The 26639-nt window shown below is 38.1% G+C and overlaps 3 protein-coding genes across 5 annotated transcripts in view; 2 read left to right on the forward strand and 1 right to left on the reverse strand.

Moving 5' to 3' along the window:
* The first annotated feature begins 370 nt into the window (after positions 1-370).
* prg4b (proteoglycan 4b) lies at positions 371-11369 on the forward strand. Of its 2 annotated transcripts, XM_015007247.2 has the most exons (15): positions 371-615; positions 700-778; positions 1112-1228; positions 2191-2313; positions 2562-2642; positions 2756-2803; positions 4499-4564; positions 4649-4879; positions 5731-6294; positions 7191-7277; positions 7756-7892; positions 8837-8993; positions 9076-9183; positions 9566-9694; positions 10806-11369. In XM_015007247.2, exons 2-15 carry the CDS (start codon positions 712-714, stop codon positions 10913-10915), a joined length of 2025 nt encoding a protein of 674 aa, XP_014862733.2. In that variant the 5' UTR covers positions 371-615; positions 700-711; the 3' UTR covers positions 10916-11369. The 2 variants fall into 2 exon arrangements, with proteins under 2 accessions (XP_014862733.2, XP_014862731.2); XM_015007245.2 differs by lacking the exon at positions 2562-2642.
* Positions 10948-26639, reverse strand: part of tprb (translocated promoter region b, nuclear basket protein) — a 28665-nt gene continuing 12973 nt past the window's right edge. Inside the window, exons 25-51 of one of the 2 annotated variants that reach the window (XM_088012796.1) lie at positions 26271-26474; positions 25980-26167; positions 25674-25821; positions 25448-25585; positions 24762-24893; positions 24342-24472; positions 24005-24215; positions 23258-23404; positions 22959-23157; positions 22208-22401; positions 21922-21995; positions 21124-21314; positions 20255-20551; positions 19517-19671; positions 18972-19046; positions 18677-18853; positions 18425-18595; positions 16662-16755; positions 15207-15361; positions 15072-15125; positions 13652-13737; positions 13202-13311; positions 12988-13086; positions 12725-12878; positions 11611-11732; positions 11442-11528; positions 10948-11162 (exon numbers count right to left, since the gene is read on the reverse strand). In XM_088012796.1, coding sequence (XP_087868922.1) covers positions 11113-11162; positions 11442-11528; positions 11611-11732; positions 12725-12878; positions 12988-13086; positions 13202-13311; positions 13652-13737; positions 15072-15125; positions 15207-15361; positions 16662-16755; positions 18425-18595; positions 18677-18853; positions 18972-19046; positions 19517-19671; positions 20255-20551; positions 21124-21314; positions 21922-21995; positions 22208-22401; positions 22959-23157; positions 23258-23404; positions 24005-24215; positions 24342-24472; positions 24762-24893; positions 25448-25585; positions 25674-25821; positions 25980-26167; positions 26271-26474 — 3843 coding nt within the window. In that variant the 3' untranslated portion in view covers positions 10948-11112. Of the gene's footprint in view, positions 11163-11441; positions 11529-11610; positions 11733-12724; positions 12879-12987; positions 13087-13201; positions 13312-13651; positions 13741-15071; positions 15126-15206; positions 15362-16661; positions 16756-18424; positions 18596-18676; positions 18854-18971; positions 19047-19516; positions 19672-20254; positions 20552-21123; positions 21315-21921; positions 21996-22207; positions 22402-22958; positions 23158-23257; positions 23405-24004; positions 24216-24341; positions 24473-24761; positions 24894-25447; positions 25586-25673; positions 25822-25979; positions 26168-26270; positions 26475-26639 lie in introns of both variants that reach the window. The other variant, XM_088012795.1, reaches the window with a different exon arrangement.
* The window catches only part of LOC148155293 (uncharacterized), a 35629-nt gene continuing 20260 nt past the window's right edge, over positions 11271-26639 (forward strand). The window contains exon 1 of the mRNA XM_088012798.1: positions 11271-11359. The gene's annotated coding sequence lies outside the window, so the exon portion shown is untranslated. The remainder of the gene's footprint in view (positions 11360-26639) is intronic.

Consider the following 26639-nt stretch of genomic DNA (forward strand, 5'->3'; position numbering starts at 1 on the left):
GTGGTTGTTTTCTAAACATAAATAGATAATATTTTTGTTGATTTGCCAGATATTAGATAGCTAACGTGGATCATAGATGTTGTATAGCTAAAAGCAAATTGTTTGAAAATTTGAATCCTGGGTGTGAAGAATGAATAAATTTAATTAATACTATAATAAATCCAGTTAATTATAAAAAATTAAGTTCTAAAGGTTCTGAAGATCTAAATATATAATAAATAAATAGAATAAAATTCCAAAGAACAATAGAGCAAATAAAAAAGCAATGACTAGTTTGTTTGACGGTCTTTGACCTGGAAGGTCTGGCAGGATGAGAAACTCCCCTGTTCTGAGTTTTGACTGAACAACAAGCCCCAGCCACTGTTATTTCCTCTGCCCAGAAGTGTGTGAAGTCAGCCGTCTGTCTGGCACAGAAGTGTGTTGATGTGCTTCCAGGTGTTTGTGGTAAATCCTAATGTCTGGACTGAAGGACCCTCCCTACACCCTGTGAGATCATCGCCTTTTAATTAGACCAGATTCGCCAATTACAAGACACTCAGGGCGTCTCTCTTTCTCTCCCTCGGCTCTATAAAAGGAGCACAGGTCACCGATTCGGCAGACAGGAGCTCAGGAAAGGTGAGTTTACACCATGTTTGTAGTAGTTTGCCTTTTAATTTTGAAAATGACAACTTTATCTTAATTTCTGATGCTTTATTTCAGATTTACTGTATAATGTCTTCCAAAACGTTTATGGTTGCCACTTTGCTGGTTTGTGCTTTGAAATTCATCTCATCTCAGAGTGAGTATAACTTCTATAACTGGCACATTTCATTAAGAAAATATGTAATTACCAGTCTATGCAAAAAAAATAAATAAATAAATAAAAAAAAATCCATATATATTGTTAATTTTTCTGGCAATCTGTTAAATGTTTTCTTCCCTTCTACTCATCCATGTTTGCTTTGTTAATGATCATTAACCGGAGCGAGGACATGTGCCTACATTTGTTTTTGTTGCTCAACTTCAGAAATCGATTTCTGGCAGCCTGTGCTCCAGAGGATCACATCAGCAGCACACACTGATTTCTCAACTCGTTTCTGATAGTTTTTCCTGTTTGCGCTGTTTCCTACAGCGAGCTGCAGAGGACGATGTGGCGCCGAGTACTACCGAGGCAACATGTGTCAGTGTGACTTCACCTGCCTGTCCTATGATGAGTGCTGCAATGATTATGAAGCTCAGTGCACCACAAGTAAGATTTGCTTTTACACATATGCACACAAACAGGAGTGATGCTTGTGTAGAAAATTATATATAACATATATATATATATATTTTTTTTTTTTCAAATTCTGTTTCTTAGAGAAAGTCTGGTATTTTTAAAGAACCACCATTTTATTCCTATTTTTAGGATTTCAGCTAAAAAATAAACACAATTTAGCAAGACTATGGATCTTTTTTCTGCAGGATGAAAAATGGTGTAAAAATTTAAAAAAGCACAAGAAAAACATTTAAAAAAGATTTTACTCGTACTTTTAGTGTCATTTTTGTAAAAAACTGTTAAAAACCTGCATTTATTATTATATTTAAACTTAGAAACATTAGCTGATTCATTTAGTTTTTTAACCAAAAGTTATTAAAAGCCATTGTGGCTCAGGTGCCACAGGCTGTAGGGTATCAGAAAACTATTGAAGTTCTACGACTCGGTCAATAATTAATTTGTCAAATGAATATTTAAACTGTAATAAATATATAGCAAGTACATTATGTACAGTCAAAACCACATATTTACTGTATATACTCTATAAAATACAACTAGTCTTCTCACTATCTGACATTAAAAGTAACTTAACTTCTCTTTTCTCTTTATATATATATATATATATATATATATATATATATATATATATATATATATATATATATATATATATATATATATATATATATTCTCGTATCTATTTAATGCATGTTTCCACTTTTCTTTAACTATTGTTAACAGAAAACTAATTTAATCTTCAATGGTGTGTGCAGCTTATTTATCCATTGAATAGCATGGATTATAGTGGAAAAAAATAGAAGCATAGAGAAAAATGCTCATATGGTGAACTGAGTTTAATTCTCAGCTGCAGTGCACAGTTGTGTGTATCTGGTATCTTCCAGAGGAACTGTGTGGATATGTAGTGTTTTAAGCTTCAGATTTTTATGCAACAGAAAACTCCTGCAAGGGCCGTTGTGGAGAAACCTTCAAGAGAGGCCGGCGATGCACCTGTGACTTCGAATGCTCAAAGTTCAAACAGTGTTGCCCAGACTTCAAGAATCACTGCGATGTGGATGGTAAGCCTTGATCAGCTCATACAGCAGTGGTGTTTGTGTTTTTTTTCTCAGCATGTGAAACATTTTTCCTTTACAGAATACCCAACAAGAAACTCTAACATTGGCAATTTAAACACGTCTTATGCACAAATTTAATGAAATGAATCTAAAAAAATGAACCTAAAATGCATGTGCAGCATGTACAGCAGCATCTTGAAATGCATGCAGTTAATCTGCCCTGATGCATTTGACGGTATTTTCTGTATCAGTAATTACTGCAGAAAAGAGTGGAGGAGCAACAGGACCAATGACGGGTAGTTCATGTGATAATGTACATAACAATCCCAAAGGTATTTTTTTTTACCAAAAGGTTTGCTACATTTTTATCCATTTAGGCTTTAAGGAAAATGCATGTGTCTCAATGGGAATTCCAGCTAAAATTTACTTGTAAATATTCGCACAGATTCAACTGCGGCAAAGGATCCTGAATTGAGTGAAGGAAACAATGCAGGTGAGATCACTATTTGCTTTTTTTCCTGCTTTCATCTTACTAGATGTGGGTAGAGTACATGAAACTGTACTCAAGTAAGAGTAGAACTGCTTAAACATATTTCAAGTAAGTAAAAGGTCTAAATTAAAAAAAAAAATCTAGTTAAAAGTACTTAGTGAATGATCAGAACATCTGATTTAATATTTTTAAATGATTTCATCAGACAGACAAAAATGCAACATTCTGTCCAAATTATATTTAACAGACTAAATAAATAATAATAATAAAAAAACATGATTACAAAATAGCAGATTCAGGTATCCAAATCATAAAAAAAACCTATGAAAACGATAGTTACAGTTGTTAATACAAGTATTCTGCATGTTAAAATAAGGTGAAGTATTTCCGGTGCCCGAAGGCTCAGCAGGGAGAAAATAACGTTAGAAAAACAAAGCTTACGTTAGCTTAAGCTGTAACTGTGTTTGTACTTCATGAATTGGTTGTTTGTTCTTCATTCAGCAAAATTACTCACAGTGGGTAGAGTATCTAGAAAATGTATTTAAGCAAGAGTAAAAACGAAGCTACTCTTTAAAGTATTATTTCCTAAAAAGTTACTCAAGTAAATGTAGCTAGTTTCTACCCACCTCTGCATTTTGCGCTTTGCTTCTCCAGCTACAGCCCTGAAACTCACATTTTAAGCCATGTGAGTAAATGTCCGGAGCTGAACTTTTATTTCCGAGTGAAACTGAGCAGGGAGATGTGCCCATCCAGCCGATTGAAGCTCTGCCCCTGGGGCTTTCTTTGAAGGGCCAGCAGAACAAGCCAAGAGCGTCGGCCTCAGGAGCCAAAGGAAACACAGGGCAGCAGTGTCTTCATGAGTGGAGGAAAGCTGGGCTCACGTTCAGTCGCATAAAAGGAAACCGCAGAATTAAACTTGAAGAATAATTACATAACATATCCTTGCCCTTTTTGAAGGAGTCAGGAACACTGCAAAATCCTAACAAGTAACAACAACTGGATAAAGAGAAACAGAAAAAGTGGAGGAGCTGTCAGTTGCTAGCGCATCCCTTAGCAACTGTGGTTGCTATGGTAACCACCAACCGTAAAGCGCAGCATAATTATAACTTGTATGCCAATAAATAAAAGTCAGGGGAAATAACTTTTTGACTAAACAGAATTAATTTGAGGAATAAATAAGGATGTTTTGACAAACATCCCATCTATAATATTTTTAAAAAATAAAACCCTGTTTCATATACACTGCAAAAACGCAAAAGCTGACCTGGTATTTTTGTCTGATTTCTGATGCAAATATTCTTAGTATGTGAACGAAGGCAAAACTAACTTACAAGTAACTTTTCAGCAAGATATAGAAGTATGCTTTATGTTTTATTTTATGAAAAAGTAATAGTTCCACTGGTATAATAAGTAGGTTTGTAAAATCGATAATCTGCAATTGGAACCAGCAGTTTTTAAAATATATACTAAGGAATTATTGGCTTAAAACAAGCTCCTATATCTTGCTGAAGAGTTACTTGTAAGTTAATTTTGTCTTATTTCAAGTGTACAAATATAATTGCACTAGAAGTTAGACAAAAATATGTTTGTGTTTTTGCAGCAAATTCTCTCTTCTGCTTCGTGGAGATGGAAAATCCTGGCATGTCTGTCAAGATTTTGATTAAATCATTTTCCAATTTTTTTCCAATTCATCTGCAGATGACAGCTTATTTACTCCAGACAGTTTGACACCGTACCCACCCATGGATCTTGACGATGGCGATGGTGAGCAGAAACATCATGAAGAGTTTAGCAAACAACTTTTTCCAGACACAACAATAACAGTCTGTATAAACATCTCTCTGGTAGATATATTTGCTGAGATTTTTCCGAATGACGACTTGTCCACCAACGGAGATGTGCAACCGGAGGCATCTCCAACCCCAGAGGTCAGCAGTGGTGATGGACTGACTCCAGTTGAGCCTTTGGACGAAATCCCGACTGAACCGACTCTGATTAGAGACGATCCACAGTTCAATACAGAGCCGACGCCTGTGGATGACATTTTTACTTTGGCAGCAGTTACGACTGGACGCACAGGTGTGTGATGTTCAGTGTTCAGATGCAGAGATATTGGGAAACAATCAGGCCCACAGCATCACAGAACCTACACTGTACTTAACAGTGACCCCAAGGTGGATTTAAACACATCCATCTTTTGTTTTACACCAGAACCATTTATGTAAAAAATAAGTAAAATGTCCAATTAAGCACCTTTTGCTTTTTAGATTAATTAGTTAATCTAAAAAACGGATCAGCCCTACACTCTAGTACTGAGCATTTCACATGTTGAGGTTAGAAGTATTTTTAAGTTGTTTTTTTTTTGCTGTAGTGTCAAAACATTTTGTCCTAAGGGCCAAAACTGGTAAATGTAAACTACTGACAGGGCACAAAATTCATTAAATAAGTTTTTTTAGTTTTACCTGCGTAACAATAAACACACCTTTTATGAAATCTGTGTATTATTGAGGATCCAAAATATAAATGTTGCAGGCTGTTGCTGTCTTAAAAGTAAAAAAAAAAGAAAAACAATTTCCAAATTTTTGGGGTCATCTGTTGCTTTATATTTTGTAAGCCAGATTTTTACCATTCTTTACTTGTCAGGGGCTGAACAAAATCATTTCAGGGCCCACAAATGGCCCCCAGGCCACACTTTGGACACTACTGCACTAAAGGAGTGTTGTGTTATTGCGTTTTAGTCAATAAAATATTAATATTATTATTTAAAGGATTTTAAAAATGTATTTCTAACGTATAAAAAAGGTTGAATGAAAAATGTGTATAATGTGGTAACTTTTTTAAATCTGATTAGTTAATTGTGAAAATAATGGTTAGCTAAAATAACTACTAGTTACAGTCCTATTAAGTTGTCATTGTTTTCCCATCTCAAGACCCTACAGAACCGACAAGTGTCGACCCGGATCAAACAACGACTCCTCTGGTTCCCTCTGAACCGAACAGCGGCGTCCTCGACCTTTCATTGACCTCAGAGCCACAAACTGAACCTACAGCTTCGTCCGGAGCTTCAGCGATCGAGACAGAGATTTCCCCCTCAGACACACCAGAGGTCAGCCACACCAATGCAAAGGACTTAATGGAAGAGCTGGAAAACTCCCAGCTCACCACAACTTCGGCCTCGTCAACCTTGGCTTCAGTTATTGAGGAAACCACTTCAAGCCCAAACACAGAGAGCAGCCCAGAAAGCATCACAACCAGCTCTCCTGATGTTCTGCAAGACGTTTCAGATGCCACTCTCACCCCAGCTGGAGACGAGTTGCTCTCGTCCACAGCGGCTGCCCCGGACAGCGCCAGTGGCGGTGTTAATCCAGATGAAACAACTGCTGAACCCGACTCCAAACCGGACCCATCCAAAGCATCACCCACCTCTAAACCTGAGTCCAAGCCTCTGGAACCACAAACCCAGATTACAGACAACCTGAAAGATTACCAAGGAGGTAAAAACACATTTTACACAATGAAGACATGTTTTAAGAAGCACTAACTTGTTCCACAGGCGTGATTCTGCCGCATAGATGGATGTTTCCAATTTGTGTTAAATATTCATTGGAGCTGCTAGCAGCAGGTTTTATGAGCTCTGTTGGTTTTTATTCTTCCTCTAGGGACGAAAGTTTAAAACTTTTATTTAGGAAGGGGAAAAAGCTTTCCAAACTGACCTGGGTAATGAGTTTTTTAGCTCATTTGAGTAAATTTGACTGGATGAATGGTTCTCACTTCAGACTTTTTACCAAACACTTTTTTACTCAAGTAATTTCGTTGGATGGCTACTTTTTGGGTAAAAATATGTTGAAATAGTACTACTCTTACTCGAGAACAATTTCTGACTACTCTATCCACCTCAGATTTTAGTCAGTTCATGATTTAACAAGCTGATCCATTATGTGATCCCAACTTCCAAGATTTGACTTCAGAGGTTAGGAAACGTAGCACACAACTGAACCCCTATTTGAAAAAATTCAGATCAATGTGCTTGAACAACATATTTTTGACTATAAGTGCTTATTAGCTCTACTTTATGGTTAATCATTCAAATTTACCTTCTCTGTGTACCTCTACTGAGAGCCTGGGCCCCAGCAGAGGAACTTGTACCATAGTTTAGACATTCATAATCCAGAGTCGCATCAAAGCAGTGTCTGTAGCTAAGCTGAATTTATTAAAAGTTCCTTATTTTTTGCTTTTAAAAATACTTTGCATTTAATGTAACTCTGCAAAAAATATGAAACTAATAGCGTCCTGCTTTCAATTTAATGGCAATTCATGAAGAAAAACTACCCATGTTTCCTGCTGCAGTGTTTTGATTTTTTCTTCAACAATGTGCTCATTTGTCCTCCAGATGACAGCGATGACACAAACCTGTGCAGCGGGCGCCCGGTCAGTGGGATCACCACACTGAGGAACGGCACAATGGTGGTTTTCAGAGGTCAGTGTCGAAAAGCTGGAATCTGTTCATCTGTAACTGGAAGAATAAGAGGTTTTACACCGCAAAAATACAAAAATCCTACCAAGTCTGATCCTGTTTGCACTCGTTTCTAGTGCAAATATCTTAAAACACTTGAAATAAAAAAACTAAATCACAAGTAACTTTTCAGCTCGACATAGGAAGCTTATTTTAAGTCAATAATTCCTTAATACAGATGAAAAAGTACTGCTTAAAAGTGAAATAATGTGGAATAAGACATTTTATTAGCAGTTAAAATTTCTTCTATTGGCAAATTATTTCCCTCCTACATTGTGCTGAAAAATTACTTATAGGTAGTTTTGGATTAATTCGGTTTATTTACATACACATATTCACATCAGTTCTCAACAAAGAAACACATTGATTAACTATGCAATATTCGTTTAGCTTGCATGGAGGGCTGTTATACCTTCTTCATTTATTATTATTATTATTACAGGCCATTACTTCTGGGTTCTGGACAGAAACCTGGTGCCGAGTTCACCCAAAGGAATCACAGCGGTGTGGGGCGTTCCCTCGCCCATCGACACCGTGTTCACTCGCTGCAACTGTCAGGGCAAAACCTACATTTTCAAGGTGAGACGCCTCATAGCAGCACCCTGCGAAGAGATTCATTTAGAAGTACATTAAAATATACAAATAAACAATTCAATTAATTTTTTTTAAAGAAAACAAACATTTCATTGCCTGAAATGCAATAACATTGCTTTAGTGCATGTTTGATCATTTGTAGCAAATGATTCATCTGCAGCTAAAAAATGTGAGCATGTGAAAAACTTGACTTATCAATACTGTTTTGGACTATTTTTCTTTGACTATTTTTTAGATTAATTGGTTAATGATTGGATAGCAAAAGGTGCTTAATAAAATATTTCTATTTTTACAGAACTTGAACAGGTGAAGCTAAAACTATGCAACTTGAGTTGTAGTGGGTAGAACATATTTACAGATCAAGGTTTATTTTATCTCAGATGCAAAATATATACATATTGTTTGCACATTTTTAGTTTAATTACTGATCTGAGAGTGTTGTTCTTTCAGCAAATTTTTTTTTTAAAATTCGTACTCCAGTTACCGATTAATCGATTATTAATCAACGATTACTGCGTAAGACACTTGAGACTGGGGTGGAGGTTCACCTACAACCCTAAACATACAGTCAGAGCAACAACGAAATGGTCTAAATCAAATCAGTCCAGATGATACAATGTAAAGTTTTGGTTCGTTTTTGTTTAAAATTTGACTAAGTTTGAACTATTTTGCAAAGAAAAATAAGCATAAGTGCTAAACTGGTATAGAAAAGACTTGCATCTGTGATTCCCCAAATTTAGAGATGCTAAATGAAAGAAGAAGAAGAAAAGATTTAAAACTGTATAAAATTTCCATTCTGCTTCACAGTTATGAACTTCTTTCCTCTGATGCCATTTCCAACAAAATTGAAGAGCAAGAAGCCTTAAAATTTCTTAACTGTACCTCTGATGAACATTTATAACATTTTCTTGTTTGTTGTAAATTTACAGGGAGGAAAATACTGGAGGTTCGAAAATGATGCTCTGGACCCGGGTTATCCGAAAGTGGTGAAAACGGGCTTTGACGGGCTGCAGGGCCACATCACAGCTGCCCTGTCTGTGCCGCAGTACCTCAGCAGGAAAGAGTCTGTTTACTTCTTCAAGAGAGGTAATCAAATTATCCTAAAGCATTTCAATATTTTTCTCTGTAATTTTTCAAAAATGTTTTTGTTTGTTTGTTTTCTTTATAGGGGGAACAGTTCAGAAATACTCATACCAGTTTGGCACCAGTCCCAAATGCGGAAGAACGGCCAACGTGCCTGTTTATACCGTTCGCGCTCGACTGGTCCGTCAAGCAGGTACGGTGCAAATTAAGGCTTCAAAATAAGAATATTTTTAATATCTGGATAAAAAATAAATATTTTTGGAGCACATTTTTTCTCCCCTATTGCTCAATACGTCAACAGTAATAACATAATTTTAGGGAGATTTCAACTCATGAGAAAGTAGCCAATGAGATGAGAGGATTTGCTGACCTGCATTGTGGTGTTTTTTGTGCATTTGATTGGCACATGCACTGGTCAGTCACTAAATATTTCTAAAGGAAGCAGCAAAGTTTAGATACTAGCATCCAAGAGGGATTAATAATCCTTTCTAACACTAACTCAGCAGAATGGACCTGAACCTCAGATCCAGTCTCACTGCAGAACTGACCAATTCTCATGTTCCACCTACTTGCAGTTTCTGTTTTGGAGCCAGCAATAAACATCCGTAGATCCTGGAAAGGCTTCCCCTCCACCATCACAGCAGCCGTTTCCGTGCCAACCAACAGAAACCCAGAGGGGTACAAATACGTCGTCTTCTCAAGATGTAAGTCAGAAACACAGCATCTTATATTATTTAACTTTTTCACATTTTCCGTTATTTAAATTGGGATTTTTTTCGATAGACCAACACGAAGAAGAAAACTTTATGCACCCGTTTTATTTTGTGGTATAAAATAAAAGCAATGAAAGCATCTTAATGTGTTAGATTGGCTCAGTGAAAAGTCCAGATCTAAATATAATAGATAATGTGTGGTGAGTGGAAAATGGATGCTCAGATGTTCTCCATCCTGTCTGACAGAGGTTAAGCTATTAGTCAAAGAACGGGTGAATCTTTTTACATTTAGATGGAAGGAAGGTCAAAGATTATCGTAAAACTAGCAGCATTGATGACATGGAAATTATAGACATTTGAAGTTTTTATGCATTTCTTATTTTGTAGTGTCATTTTGTGGTTTTAATCCCTTATTATTGTGCTTTAACATCAACCTGCCAACGGGACTAGAGATGGAATCACTTAACTATAATCCCATGAATTTACATGTAAATATCTTTAATACACATATTCCACATTTTTAAAGAAACTTGGAAAATATTCACCCAGGCAAGCATATTTTGTAAATAACTTTTTCTTTTGGTTTTACTTCACATCTATCTTCAGATTTTGTGGGTCTGTTACAAAATCCCGATAAAATAGTTTTTAGCTGCAACGAGACAAGATATAAACAGCTGTAAATATTTAAAAATCTTAAATCGAGTGTCAAGTCAGTCATCTTCAGCACTGAAGACCTTAAGCTCTCAACTAATCAGTCAAAATCTGTCATTATTTTGACAGATTTAGCTTCATTTCTAGATATCCATAGATAATCATTGGATAGGCACAGATTTTTCAAGCAAAACTTTAATATCTATAAGCAGCAAATGTATTTTTCTCCATCCATTTTGTTTGTATTAGCAAGCTAAACTTCAAAGGAATTAAAAACCTTGACATTACATCCAGCGAGTTTAATGAGGGATGCTAAGCAGATGTACAGATCGTTAAATGTGGAGTGTAAAGCATCCTTTAACAAATGGAAACTTCCACCAGCATGGAAAAATACGCTGAAATGCATCTGTTCACAGAATATGTTGACCAAGCCACACCTAATATTTTACAGCGACGGCGTACAATGTGAGGATGCACGACGGCCAACCCGTTGTCGCCGCTCCAAGAGCAAATGTGTCGCCGAAAACCGACAACTTCTTCAGATGCCCGAAGAAATCCTAACTGGAAAAATAAAACAACAAAGGAGCACGGGCTAATTTCAAACAGTTTTATTTTCTGATTAAAACACAGCATCAACATGAATTAAAAAAAAACATTCAAATAAACAAAATCTAGCCAAGAAACAAGAACATGGATGAATGCAGAGCTGAAAGTTGAATGGTGTTGCCTACATTTAGGAGTTAGTACTGATTAGTGCTTCATCTCAGAAATCGTCTCCCATGTAAGCCGCGGGGAGGGAAGGTTTGACCTGTGGAAGACAAAGTTCAACAATGATGTAGATTCTGTACAGTCACTAAGTATTAGTCAATGTTGTGCCTGCATATCATCTCCTGGCAGTTTTGGTTAATGAGGCAACATTTTTATTAAATACACTGTTTGTGCATGAATAAGAGTGTGAACATACAATTTTTTTTAAGGAAAATTAGAGGGCAATAAAGACTAACTGTTGTGAAAACTCTGTGACTGTTTTCCATTTTCTTTAGCTTACTAAGTTCTTTAGAACCACCAGGAACAATAAAGTTGTTACCTCCTCTCTTCATCCGACCTCCACGGCTGTCATGAAAGCGCTGCAGCTGTCTGGACTGTCCGTGATGAGCGGATTTAGGGACTGTATCTGCAAAGATCAGACATTTATAATCACATCGGTCTCACCTGGTATCCCAGACGGCCGTCATGGATGAGTTTTAAGGCTTTACCTGCAGAGCTGGAGGAAGGCTCCTGGCTGGTGGAGGGAAGGTTGGCCTTGTCAGATGGCTGGCTCGGCTCCTCCGCGTCTCCCTGCGACACCACAGCATCCAGAGACGCTTCAGCACTGGGCCTGGAAAAAAATAAACATATAGGATCACAGCTGGAAATCTTCCACCACTACTGTGTTTTCCAGGAAGCTTAAACTTTTAAAGATTGTTTCTACTAGGGTTGCACTGAGTGCAGTTTTCTGGCCAATCGCCGATTACTGATCTTTAAAAACCTGACCTGCTGATTCCGATTTTGGCCGATACCCATTTTATTTCTGTCTGAAATTTAGCTAAATATAGCAAAAAACACTGAGTTGGCAACAAAGGGGTGACTATTGCTAACCGCAAACATGCAGTCATGACCTGGTCTATCAGTCAAACCTCTCTCACAGCAGGGGAGGAGAGGACAGAGGTTGATTTTTAGACCTTTGCTGAGGGAGATGAGATCGGCTTCACATGCAAGTGTCGACCGAGGAGATTGGTGCAGATAAATTGATGCACTTCTAGGTTTTACCAATGTTTTATATCAGAGTAGAAACAATTTGTTGGATTAATTATGATGAACCGACTATTGAAATAATTGTGAACTAATTTAATAATTGATTAATCATTAACTGGAGTAAACAGACAAAAAAAGGCCATTTGCTGAAAAAACAAGATCCTCAGAGCAATAATTAAACACTGTACAAAGAATATCTACAAAATATAAATGCATGCATAAATGTATATACAATGTGTATTTTAAAAAACTTTTGTAAATATGTTCTACCCAAGTGGCACAGTTTTAGTGTTTACAGAATTAATCTGTTTCCTGCTGCTCTGCATTGTGGGTCTTGTTGTTTGGTTGCACAAAACAAAACAAACAAGACGAGACGTGGAGCGACTGAATGCATCCATAAATACAAACAAACAAACAAAGAAACAAAAAAAGCCAAAGATAGACGCAAAACATAAGTAAAGTTGATAAGGTCATAGTGTGAAAAGAAAAGGAATTTTTAAAACTCTTAATGTAGTTTATCAAATTAGAACTCTAAGATGTGGAAACCGTGAAGAAAAAAACTTGAGAGATAATCACCTCTCCGTGTCTGGCTCCAGGAAGATCTCTCTCTGCTCCCCGGCCCCGGCGGTTCCTGGCAGCACCAGGCCCGGCGTGGACGTGCTCACCATGGGAACCGACTGCGAGGCGTGCTCCGTCGTGTCAGACTGTGCAGCCTCCGAGAAGACAGTTACTGGAGATAAAAGGAAACTTTATCTTTACAAACGGTAGAGACTCCAGAATCTGAAACGGTTGGTTGTATTTATGAAAAAGGTCTTTGTGTCAGACTGAGTGACCGGTACCTGGAGCTGCAGCTTGCAGTGGAGTGGTGGGAACGCTGCGGCCTCCTGACTCTTCCTCATGAGTCGCCAAGAACAGAGGACTTTCATACATCCCAAGACCTGGAGAAAAGTATCATTTCACCATTAAAAAAGAAAGAAGATCCCGTTCTTATTGCTTTGTTGTATTAAATCACCATTTTATGTGTAATTTATTTTTAAACGTGTGATGGATCACCTCCTTGCGAGGCGAGCTGGCCGAGGTCAGAGTGAGAGGAGGAGCTGGTCTGAGGCACGTCTTCTGAAAGACCAAACCTGAAGCGAGGGACTCCAGCAACCTGAGGAGAACTGACGAACAAGATGAAACAAAATGAACTAAAACTGAAGCTGAAAACCAGATGAAACAAAATGAACTAAAACTGAAGCTGAAAATTATCAAGCATTCACTAACAGACTGTTATTGCATTTTATGTCATAAAAAGTTTTTCTTATTTAAAAAAAAGAACAGGATTATTTATTTGCCTATTTTACTGCCTTGGTAACATTGTCTAAAAAAGGCTTAATGGGTTAAATGAAAAATCTGCAGAATGTGCCAATTTTTTGTATCCGATTATTTGTCAGAATAGTCAAATATTCAATTAATTGTTAGTTGCAACAGATGTATATTCTACAGCTTTTCGAGACGTACTGGATAGCCTGGTCAAAGCCTTCTGAGCGAGGGGGAACCAGACTGGGAATGCTGGGAACCATCCTGTCGTCGTCTTCAAAGAAATGCTGCTGCAGAGCGAGAAAAATACAATTTAATGCTGATAATCACACAAAAACAACAAATTTACAACAATAACAACGTTATCAGTTGGTGACCAGAGCCTAATCATCCATTCTTTGCACCCTTGTCCCTTGGTGGGATGAGGGGGGTGCTGGTGCCCATCTCCAGCTAACATTCCAGGCGAGAGGTGGGGTACACCCTGGACAGGTTGCCAGTCTGTCACAGGGCAACACAGAGACACACAACCATGCATACACACACTCACACCTAGGGACAATTTAGAGAAACCAATTGACCTGACAGTCATGTTTTTGGACTGTGGGAGGAAACCGGAGTACCCGGAGTAAACCCATGCATGCACAGGGAGAACATGCAAACTCCATGCAGAGGGACCGGGGCTGGGAATTGAGCCCAGGACCTTCTTGTTGCAAGGCAACAGCTCTAACAACTGCGCCACTGTGCAGCCCGAGCCTAATCATGTTTAAGCCAATTAAAAATGCCTGAACACTCAAAATATATTTCCTGATCAGTGAAAGCACCATTATAATGTGTTATCAGGGTAGCAGATTTGTGATTCGATGACTCTCCACTGGTTAGCTGCAGAGTCAGTATTTTGAAATGAAGTCCAGGGAAGCACAGAGATGTAGAAAACTTTTAAAAAGGAAACTGCATTTTCCACAACATGTTTGATTTATTTCAGCTGCGAGAAAGCGAGAAAGAGCTAAACTTTTGACTCCAGACTTCATATGATTGTCAGAACAAGCAATAGGTGAATCAATTACTAAAATATTCATTAGTGGCAGCCTAATCACCTCTTATGTAAATAATAGCAGGATAGCTAGAAAATATTTTGAATGGCACTAAAAATACATTTAGCGACAAAAACTGGAAATAGGAGAACAAAGTGTATTTGATGCTAAGCCTGCCTGTTTATTGCAAGAAGAAATTAATTTCATGATAAATTAAAATGAGCTTGATAATTTCTATTCTGACAATTAATATTTTTTGAAGGACAATTTTGTTTATGGAGACTTCATAATCTATTTTATTTATGGTTTTGGTTGTGTGTTTTTATTTCCATTTAATTGAATTTTTTTTATCATGTTTTATTTTAAATGTTTAAAATATCTCAGTTCTAACATTCAGAGTTCTTTACAAAATTACAGTTTATTGGTCTTTGAGATTATTATCTCTATATTGATTATTATACCATTATCAATATATTTAAAAGTGGTCTTAAATAAAAAAAATAATTACAGGGACAATTTATTGTCTAATAAAATTAGTTATTGTGACAGGCCTATTTGGTGCACGTCTAATAAAATGAAAAGTGACTTACCGCACTGCTTGCCATGCCAGGATTGAGTCGGCCCACTGACTGGCGACGGATTCGCTGTTGGAGACACAAAACCGGTTAGAGGAGAAACAAAAACACCCAACAGATCTTCTAGAGAGACGCTCGCAGTGTGCGAACCTGAGCAGATGGTCCCAGTTCTGAAGACTGAGCGGGATGGATGTTGAGTTGGGGCAGAAGCTGCTGCACGGGTCGCCGCGGCGACTGGGGCATACGTGCTCCGGAACTTGTGATTGGCTGTTCTGTTGACAAGGCCTCCAATGGGCTTCCCTCAACTGAAACATTTCATATGGAATTAAAACAAGCTGCTAACATTCAATGAAAGTTTTAAACTGCTAATCATGTTTAAAATAAGGTAAAAAATATAATATATGGTGCTGAAAGTAGCAAACTTAAAAGAAAAAAACAGAAATGGTACAGTGGACCTCCGGTGGATTTTTTTTTCACAGAATATATCTGAAACATATGTAAAATATTTAAAACATCAGCTTGGAAAGTTGAAACAGTTTCCAAATGCTTGTAAGCTCCTGAATCGGCACCTACAAAGAAGCCAATCCAAGAGCGGCATTCGTTTCCTTGAAGCTGATTGGCTGTAGAGCAGAGATAAGGAAGACTGCAGATATCAGCCAGTAGGGCCAATTAAATTATTATTAGTGTTTTAAAACAGGGACTCAAGTATTTGTAGATTTTGGTTTTTTACAAATATGGATTATATATTATGTATCTATACTGAAAGATTTTTAAAAAATCTGTAGCAAACCTAAAAACATTTTTTGTTTGTTTTTTTCCAACTTAACTAGATTTTGTTTCTTGGAGTATTCTCAAATTAATTACTTCTTTATTTTACATAGTTATTAAATAATGTAAAAATCTAATCAGATTTTAGCGTTTCTGAGCATTTTTCCAAGACTTAATCTTCCAGTTTTTCATACAATTTGTAGTTAATGTTTTAAAATGCAAATATAAAAGTTCACTATGAGTGTCAGGCTTTAATTATAGAAGTGTGTAATAAACACCAACTGGAGAGGTAGAATGGACAGATGAAAAGATGGAGGGCTAAAGGAATGCACGTAATTTGGGAAAAACAAGCATAAGAAGAGGGAATCAAATTATTTTCCACTAGGCCATTTTATCTTTCCGTACTAATCCAAAGGAGGAAAATTCTTAAATTGTAAAAACTTTAATAAAAATAATGAGTACATTTAGTCAGTGATAATGTTTTTGAGCTTTCTGCTTCTACAGTTGACTGCCTTTAAGGTCAGATCTCATAAAAAAAGCAGGGCATATTGAAATTTTATTTTATTTTTTTTACCAAAGCCAATACTTTGCACAAAAATATGAATATCTGACCGTTGTCAACATGTAAGAGAAAATCCCCACATTAGTTTGAAAAATAACGACCGTCCTGTGTTGGAGAGGCTTTATTTTGGCCAGCTTCACCTTTTCTCCCCAGCAGATGTCTTACGTCTTTTCCAGTCATCGCTAAGTGGCCGATAACTAATTAGAAGTGGCGGTGGAGAGTATGAATCAGATCTACGCAGTTCATTTTTTTCGACAGTGTTTCCTGGATCTTACAGCTTGGTGTCTGGGAATCGGCGGGCCTCTGGGTGGAGTCTGACGCCCCTAAGCTCTCCTCTGTCTCAGTGCCCGGGTCGGTGACATCAGCTCCCTGGGAAGAGCAGGAACGAAGGAAAATTATGAAAGAAAGCGAGGAAAACGAAAAAATAAATAAAAATGATGGATATTAAATGTTGAATGAAGTGAAGGGAAGGGGAAAAACACAGGGGAGGAAGATGGGTGAACGTGAATGAAGTTGGCACATGATTGCTTAACAGAAGACACAAATTACCGACTCACTGCATTGAACAAAGATGCCTTTCAGTAGGTGGAAAAAGCTTTAACCAGGAATCAAAACGACAAGTCTTTAATCCTCACAAGGATTATTCATTCTTAAAGGTGATGAATGTGTAAAACTAAATAGAAATATTTTAACACACAAACTAAAAAAAATGCACCAAGAAATCCTGTGATGTTACTATCAGCTGGAATTTATACATTTTAAAACTTCATCAGGCCAGAAGAGAGCAAGATAAAGCAATGCTTCAGATAACAGGAAGGTTGAACAAAGTTGTCATTTTGTGCTTTCTGACTATGAAGTACGCAGGATTTGGAGATGCTGACAGCTTTTTGGATATTTTTACTGTCAAATTAGTTAAACCTTGTTTTTTATTTTTATAATATTGCACAAGAGCTAGAAAAAAATACTTTCAATGCTTATTGCTGCAAAGTTAATGGCTTGATGCAATCAACTGGATTTCCATGGATAGAAAACTTTTTACTAATTTGAATACAAATTAAACTTGACAGAATAGATGTTATCGATTCTTTTTGTGCAGTGCCTTGAGACGACTTTGTTGTAAACTGACACTTTATTATGTTATATAAATGAATTTTTTCATTTAATCGAGAAGTTTATCATCGTTAGAGACACACCTGTCTCCTATTATATCAGAAACAAACTATGTAAAAGCAGTAGAAATAAAAATACATTTAATCTAAACATCATGACATAACAGCATAACAGAAATTAAGCTCTTCTCGTAATTTTTGACTGGCTTTTTTTGCTTCCAGTGGAGTTTTAATTTATTTATATAGAGCCACTTCACAACAAGCGTCTTCTGAAAGCTCTTTGCAAAACAAAAAACAAACAAACAAAAAAAAAAACAAAATAAAACAAAAAAAAAATTCCCTTTGTGATGAGCTTTAAATCTTTGAGGTAGAAAGGCCTCTTTGTCATCACCCTAATCTTCAGCTCCCTTCACAGATTCTCTGTCACTTCAAAATATTTTTATCGTTTCCAATCAGAAGAAATTCACCAATAATTACATGTGTGCAACTGAAGCGTCAACTTGTCCTAAAAATACTGAATCCTTGTTCTTTACTTGTCATGTAGGAGGCGCCGTCTCTTCTGAGCCTTTATTCAGAGTCTGGAGGAAGACTGAAGTAATTCTGGCGCAAAAACGCGACTTTTTGTACGAAAGCCAATATTAGAAACAACAACGAAGCGGATTGGTGTGTCTCTGTTTTCAGAGGGGAGTTAAATGTCACTTCTGAGACACTGACTCATCCGACTGAATATGAGCAACTAACAAAAGAGTAAAAGTTATTCTAGACAAAAGTGCAGAATTATGACAGAAAGGTCAAGTGAAAAACAGACACTGGAACAACACACTATGAGCTGGAAAGGCTGAGTGTGTTGGGATGAAAAATAATACGTGGGAGGGCGATTAATGACGAATCATTTCATGAGAACGAGATTTATGTTCTGGTGTCCCAACCTCTGTCTCGTCTCCTTCATAAACTTCGTTGCCATCACCGCTTCCTTCGTTGCTCTCCTCTCCTTCTTCCTCCATCCCCCCATCATCGTCATCCTCATCTTCTTCGTCTTCTTCCTCTTCCTCCTCCTCCTCTTCTTCTTCCTCGTCTTCCTCCTCCTCCTCTGCATAGTCCTGTAGCATTACAAAGCAGCAATGAGAGGAATCGGGGACATTTCGTATAAAGAGACTAACAATGTTCAATCGGCACTTTACCTGCTCTTCTCCCTCTTCCTCCTCCTCCTCCTCGCTTTCAGAGTCCGTCAGTATGACGATGACTTCCTGCTGCAGGTGGTCAGGTGTTTCACTCTGACTTGGGGTGACCGCCGGCTCTGCTGGGACCGACTGAGAGGCTGAATCTTCCTCCGCTTCCTCGAGGTTTGAAAACTCTGTCTGCAGGGTGAACATAAATATAGAAATATAACCTTAATGCATTTCTAAATGACAGTATTTGTACTAAATAAAAATATTAAATTTTTTTTAACACAAGTTAGAATTATCTGATACAAACCTGGCTTGGTTCTGCTCCATCCTCTGATGGCACCACACCCTCGGCCTCTGCACTCTCGTCAGCCATCGCTTCCTCCTGAGATCACAACCAATACGCCATCGATTGCCATTAGGAATAGTAATTATTGACTAAATTGAAACAAACCAAGCAAATCATTTTAAGGTTCAGGATTTTCTGCTCAAATTAAATGCTTAAACAAATAAAGTTAGGAAAAAAATCTCTAACAAATATAAATAACTGGTGACTGTAACTGATCTAAAACAAGAAAAGTTTGGTCTGGTTTAACTTTAGGAAATGAGGAAAAAAAAAACATGTCTGTTTTTTTATTAGGTGACTGAAAATATCTGGTTTCAACTGTAAATAAAGTTTAGGATTTTAATCAAATGTTACAAAACTGTGCAGTTTGAACATGAATCACTTTCAAAACCTTGGAATCACCTCTTTGAAATTCAGGCATAGTCAAGGACTCCAAGCACAAAGATAAATCTACCAGATAACCATTTTGTCAAACTGAAACCCTCTTCCTCCCCTCTCTTCCTCTTCACCTCTGGTCCCACCCTCTGGATGATGCGCAGCTTTTTGGCCACTGGAGCTCTGGGTTCCTCCTGGGTCGCCTCCACCTCAGTGAACGCAGCAGCGCTGCTCTCCTCTTCCTCTCGAGGTCTCTTGGACATGCCCAACGTCCCAGGTGTCGCTGAAACTGGAGTAAAGGTCCAATTAATACGATGTGTACAGAAACAGGATGCATACATTTAATGCAATACATTTTTTACCCGCAGAAATGAAAATGAATTCAAATTAATCTGAATGTGTGTGTATATCTTCATTTTCCAGATTGGGGCAGTGTTTTTCCATTTATTTGTTTTATGAATGTAATATACATTTCAATGCAATTCATTGCAAAAAGAGTTCAAAATCATTTACACATTAAGGTAAGGCGGAGAAATTTAATTTATTCAACACATTTTCAGCAAAAAATTTTTTATTTATCGATACAATCCAATTTATCACCCGATCAGTCAGATTTCACAGCTTGTTTTATTTCACTCTGGACTCTGTTGATGCATTTTGCAAAGATAAATGGGGCGAGGCGAGTCCAGTAAATGCTGCAGAGTTTTAAGGTATTTTGAAGTTTTGAGATATTTGAAGCCAGAGTTTAGCTTTTATTCAAACAAATGAAACATTTATGTAATTCTAAAGGGTGCAAATACTTTTGTGGTGAACGGTAAACTGAGAGGAAAGTAATACCAGAAAGAAATGATTTTTTAGAACAAATGTCTCACCAGTGCCGAACACAGATGAGGAAGAGGAGGAGGATGTTGAAGGCCATTCCACCTGCGAACTGGGTGTGGCCTCGATCGTAACAGGCGATGGCTCCCGATTGTCTGGCTCTGGGTGGGTGACGCTCTGCTGCTGCGTCGGCTGAACGAACGCCGTGGCCTGAGTCTGCGTCTGCTGAACGGTCAGCATGGAGCCCGCCAAGGTGGTCTGGACGTTGGGACTGGCGGAGCGAACGGAGCCGCTGGCGTTTCCGTACACGGTCACATGCTCCACCGGCGGCGCTTCGGTAGACTGCATGGCTGTTGGAGAGGTTCAGGTGGAGAAAATTAGATTTTAGAGCTAAAATAATTAATCGATCAATGAAATAATAATTATCTACTCGTTAACTGGAGTGTGAAGACTCTAAAAACAGTCCATTTGCTGAAATAAAATAAGTCAAAACTGAGGCAAAAAATTTATATATTTTGAATTTAAAATGAAAAACTTTCTTTGTTGGTAAATTTGTTTTACGGAGAACTCCTCAGATTGCATAGTTTTAGCTAAAACCCCCACCCCCTCATATGAAGCACCTTTTGCTATCCTCCTATTAGTAAAAAAGGGGCTTTACTTCAGCTACAAATAATCACTAAAGAAATCCTGTTATTGAATTTCATTCAATAAAATGATTTACTTATTCACAAAATTCATTAAATTATTTGTTTGCTTGCATTTTTGTGTGCATTTCTAAATTTGTATTAAAGTTTAAGTGAAAACTTTGTAGAACATGCCAATTTCTTTTTTACCCAACTAATCAGTAAATCATCAGAATAGTTGTTAGCTGCAGCCCTTCGTTTTCTCCTTTTGAATCAAAGGTATTTGCAGACGGACCGACCTTCCTGCGTCTCCACCTGTGTGGTGGGCATGACTGTGGCGGTGGGTGTTGGCGGCGGCACGGGCGTTATCATCGGTCTGATGCTTGCCCGGGGTGTCGGTTTGTTGCCGGGGTTGACCGGTTGCTTACTGGCCGTGGCAACCACAGGTGTCGGCTTAATGTTGGCGGTCGGCGGCTCAGAGGCGCTTGTGCTGAAGATGAAAAATAAAAATGATGGCTTGAATGAACATTTTACAGATGCATCAAGATGTCCTGATAGGGAAACTGGTATGAAGGTGTTCCAAGAGTTACAGCATCAAAACCATCAAAATATTCAGTTTTTCTATTAAATCCTTTTGTTTTGCAAAAAATTTCTAAAACAAATTTCTCTCTAAGTTTTCTGGCATGTAGCAAATAGGAATAATTTTGTTTAATGCTAACTGATCTAAAATTTGGTCTGATTTAACTTCAAATAGTTTGAAAAAAATGTGTTTGTCTTTTTATTAGGTGCATAAAAATATCTGGTCTCAACTGTAGCTTCTTTTTTTTCTAAGTTGGGTTTTTAACGCTCAATCGTTAAATTACACTGCATTATAAAACTGTGCAGTTTGACAATCAAACACTTAATAGAGAAATCGAGCCCTTTCCAAATATTGAAAACATCCAACTGTAATTGAAGCATTTTCAAGGATTTTAAGCACCTGTATAAACCGTAATTGTAGAAAAAAATTTATTTTCTAATATTTACGAATGAAAATAAACATCTTCATTCTGTAGAATGACGTCAGCGGAAATTTGAGGATTAATTTTAACACTTACCTGCCCCTGTCTGCAGCTGGGGTCGTCTTCAGACTGATCTGCCTCTGTTCTGTCGTCCTTTGTTGCTCTTGAGTCTAAAATGAGAAAAGAAACATTTGTTTAGAGAGCGCAAAAGACTTGGACAGAAATTTCACAAATCCAACAAACAAAGATACATTTTTCACATATATCTGAAAAATACAGGTTAGGTTGCTATGCAAAGTGAGGCTGTCGTGGTTTCTAATCTTTGAAGATTTCTGCTATTTTCCAGTGTGAGTGCTATGGAGATGTGGTGGAGGTGGTTCACCTTGCTTGGCCCCGCCTCGGGGGGCTCGTCTCTCTGCTCCTGTCTCTCCTGCTGACCCCTCAGGTCTCTGAGCTCCCGCTCCTGTCGGCTGAGACGGCCCTCATAATTAGACCTGAGAGCGCTCACTCGCACCTCCAGCTCCTCACGCTGCTGCTTCAGCTCCTCGTTCTCGCGCTGCAGCTGCTCTTTGGTGGCTGGAAGCAAAGCATTTAAAGGCAATTAATATGGCAATACTGGAAACAAACAACATTTTATTTTGATTTGTACACTTTTCCCAGAGTAAAATTCAGGCATCTCTATAGGTAAGTTTTCAAGCATCACATTTTGGAGATAAAAACAAAGTTTTATGTTTTTAAATATCCCTCTCATACCTGACTGGTACAAAAAAGTAAAAAAAAAAAATCTCTTTCTGGTATTTAGCAAATAAAAATAGTTTTGGTGAGTCTAGCTGAACAAAAACAAGAATAAAATTGGTTTTATTTAACTTTAAACTGTGATAAAAAATCTGTACATGTCTTTTTTATTATCTTTAAATATCTTGTTTCAACTGTAAATTTAGGCTTTTAATCAAATGTTGGGTTGCACTTTATTAGAAAACTGCACAGTCTGAATATCAAGAACTTTCCAATTCCTGAGAACACCTAATTGAAATTCAAGGATTTCAAGCACCCGTCTGAATCTTGTTTATGATTTGGCAATTCTTACGTTTTTGTTGGACGCTACATGTTGCAATATGAGAAAATCCTCTCACCGGTGACATGGCTGATCTTCTGTCTGGCAACCAGAAGCGCCTTTCGTGTTTTCTCGTCCTTTTCGGCCATCTGCTGTCTCAGACCCTCCTCCTGCGTCGTTTTCTCCTGCAGCTCCTGCCTCAGGCGGTTCAGCTCTGTCTGCATCCTGGACGACTGTTCCTGGACGTTACGCAGCTCAGTCTCCCGCTCTGTGACCACCTGAAGGGTCACAAAACAATTTATTAATCTAAACATCAGAAAAGCCTTAAAGTCAAAATGAGTCTTAGAAATTTCATTCTTGACACTTGTGATGTTCCACCTTGTTGGTGTTCTCCAGCTGTCCCTCCAGTTCTTTGGTTCTGGTCTCTGCCTGATTCAGGGAATCTTTTACGCTCTGCAGCTCTTGAGCTGAAGCCTGATGTGCCTCGACGTCTTGGGATGGGCCTGCAGCGGCCTCAGCAACGAGCTGCAGGTCGTAAACAGAGATATCAGCAGAGATGGAGAGAGAAATCAGTTGTAGTGGCACAGTGAAGAGGATTGGCTATTTTTAGTATCAGTAAATAGTTTAATAATGAAGTTTACTTGTTTGTTCTGTTCATTCAGTTTGCAAAAGCAATAGAGAGAGCAATATGTTTTACAAAAACAAGAAAGGCTGATCAGAGCACTGCAAAGTCAGTATACTCAATAACAAATGGAGGAAGGATAAATCAGACTGGAAATGTTGGCCTTGTTCTGCAACTGAGTAACGGTTTACCAGATACACTAATCGCTAATTTAAGATGCTGAAGGCAATTTAAAATGGCAACCCTGTAATCATTTTGTCTGTTTGAGGAATATTTGTGTTGGAGCAAATGCTCCCTCACAGCAGAGCATCATATAATCTTTTCTCCTAATATAAATCATTCCTATCAGCTCAGGAAGGCAATAAAACCTTTTAATTATCTTGTTATAAAATAATTTGGCTAAGGTTTTTATCAGTAGGTAATTTTTTTTTTTATTGTTATTGATTCAATCAACTATGCATTTTCTCCTAAGTGTTTTAACCGAGGCAGAGAGAAACCCTTACCTTGTCATGTTGCACCTTTAGTTCATCATATTGCATCTTGTAGCGCCGCCCGATTTTCTTCACCTGGGTGATGGTTCGCACCTTTTCTTGGATTTCCTGGTTTTTAGTCTCCAGGTCCTTCCTCAGCACAGTTCTGTCATCGTTTGCTTTACTCATACCTTCACGCAGGTTCTGCATTTGTCCCTGGAGTGACGTTGTCATGTTATTTAACCTGCGCAGCGACAAGGAGAAGAAGATATTAGCCAGGTTGGAGAAAAATAAGTGGCGCCATCCACAAAAGTCAACATTTCGGTAACAATGTTTCCTCACAAAAGAGAGAGAGAAAAAAGTCTCTTACTTGTTCAACTCAGCTTTAAGTCGAGAGTTTTCCTCCGTGAGCTGCTGGATGCGTTTCAGATGTTGCTCTTTCTCGGTGTTGAGACGTTTGTACTCGTCAGGGTCCGAATCTTTTTGCTGACTCAGCAAATTCTGCAGGATTGATATAGTAACGTAAAACTTTCCCAGACTTTTTTTTTTTAGAAGTTCTTTTTAATATCAAAGTAGAAAACACATACAATTTACTGATTTATTATTATTGTCAGTGTTCCCTTTTTTTCTTTGCACATGCACACGTGGTTGATAATACTCATTCTTAAAAACAATACTTTCTGCTTCTTTTTCTGTTTGCTCTGTGATATTTCTTTCTTTCATTAATGTAATGTACCACTCCAAGGTCTTTCCCAGATTTTTTTCTTTAACTTCTCATGTCTACACTGACCTGAGTTCGAGCTTTCCAGCGCTTTATGTCCTCCTCCAGGATCGCCTTCTCCGCCTGCAGCATGCCGTTTTTCTCACTCAGCTCAGAGTTGCTTTGCTGCAGAGGAAAGACGTCCGACTCCATCTTTTGCACCTGAAACACGTGACATTCTTGAGTTGAGTGTGAAGAAACGTTCAAACAATGGATTTAGAGACAAATCTAACAGCTTCCAGTTGATGTCTTCGTCATGAGCATGAAAGTCATTAATTTAGTTTTTATATTGGTGCATTTTAACTATTTTTTTTCCCTATGCTGTCACGATGACATAGCTGAATTTTTTTTTTTAATTAAATGGGTGCAGAAGTTGGAGTTTATTTAAGATTTTACTTTAATTTGCACAAGATATAAATTATACATCCAGGCCAAAATGCACCCATAAACAAGGAAGAAACTGAAAATATTAATGGGAGTTAATATTTGAGCCCTTCTGTTTATTTTTGACCATGTGATTATTAGTGAAAATTCAAACTTGTGCGCCTAGTCATATCATCTTGATATAAAACCAGGGAAAATAGTTCATTTAAGGCTCAAAATTAAGATGAAATTTATGAAGCTTATATAAGTGAGAACATAAATTACTGACTGTAACTGAGCAACAGATGCACAAAGAGTTCAACCAGCTTTTTCCAATAAAATGAGGTGAACACCTTAGCTTGAGTTTGCTGCAGTTCCTGCTCCATTTTGGTTTTCTCCTCTCTCAGCATCTTGTTGGTCTCCACTAAGATATTCATGGTTTCAGTCTTCTTCATCAGCTCATCATGCTGGGCCAGAGTCTTTGCAGTCACCTGAGACAAGTCAGAGGGATTAGAAGCAGAACATGTGTTTGGAAACTTATTCTGATAATAAGTTAATAGTGTGAGTTTTGAAACACACCTGCATTCTCTCCCTTGCAGCAGTCAGACTGTCCTGCACCTCCCTAAGTTCTCGTTCCAAGTGTTCAACTCTCAGACGGTGACGTAAGCTCTCCCCTTGCGCCACCTCAAACCGGGATTCAGCCATCTCCTTTTCCCGACGAACAAAACTGCATAGGGAAATTAGAATAAAATTGAAAAATAAACACCAAGAATGGGCGGTGGACCAAGAACAGCAGCACTTATTAATCAGTACAGAAGAGAAAGACTTCAGGGTTTTTCAGAAATACTAGAGAAAACTTTGAAGGGGGAAAATTATCCGGCTTACCTGAGAATCTCAAGCAGCTGGTCTTGAGATTTTCCCTCTTCACTCAAAGAAACGTTCAGCGAGCTCTCATTGGCGGCACGCTGAATATTGGCAGCCATCTTGGTGCTCATGGTTTGGACCTGCTCATGCAGGAGGGTGTTCTGCCTCTGCAGCTCCTCATAGCGACTTTCCATCTTAGATGTTTCCTCCTATAAGATATTGTGGCCACAGTAAATCAATCAAGGACAAAAACAATGAATAATTTCTTAATTTAAATTTCTTTTGGCTCGCAGTAGCTTGTTCTGACCAAACCTTGAGGATCTTTTCCTGCACCTCCCAGGAGACTCTGGCCTCCAGCAGCTCAGCGCTGACTCTCTGGACTTTCTCTTCCAGCTGGTTTCTGAGCTCGGCGGCCTGCAGGGCCTGAGCCTTGGCGGCTTGCAGGGCTTCCACGTCGGCTGCATGCAGCATCATCTCCCGCTCGTATTTATCTTGAGCTTCAGCGGCCAGCTTAGCCTTGGAGGAGGGAGAAAAAGATTTCATTTGTTGTTCATGTGCAGGGCTCCCAACAAGCTCCATCAGCACCAATCTAGCTGGTGTTTTGACAAAATAACAACTTTGGCTTATTACTGTGAGAATGGAACTGATAACAAAAGTTTTCCAAGGTGGTTTTAGTCTCTG

Source organism: Poecilia mexicana, unplaced genomic scaffold, assembly GCF_051168715.1.
Source record: "Poecilia mexicana isolate PSO_F unplaced genomic scaffold, ASM5116871v1 scaffold_15, whole genome shotgun sequence".
Taxonomy (NCBI): domain Eukaryota; kingdom Metazoa; phylum Chordata; class Actinopteri; order Cyprinodontiformes; family Poeciliidae; genus Poecilia; species Poecilia mexicana.

Bases quoted from the DNA above. Each gene is read 5' to 3' on its own strand.
- prg4b (XM_015007247.2), top strand. From the start codon at position 712: ATGTCTTCCAAAACGTTTATGGTTGCCACTTTGCTGGTTTGTGCTTTG. The intron at 4,880-5,730 runs GTGTGTGATGTT...TCCCATCTCAAG, and splicing joins AGTTACGACTGGACGCACAG to ACCCTACAGAACCGACAAGT. The intron at 9,184-9,565 runs GTACGGTGCAAA...ACCTACTTGCAG, and splicing joins TCGACTGGTCCGTCAAGCAG to TTTCTGTTTTGGAGCCAGCA.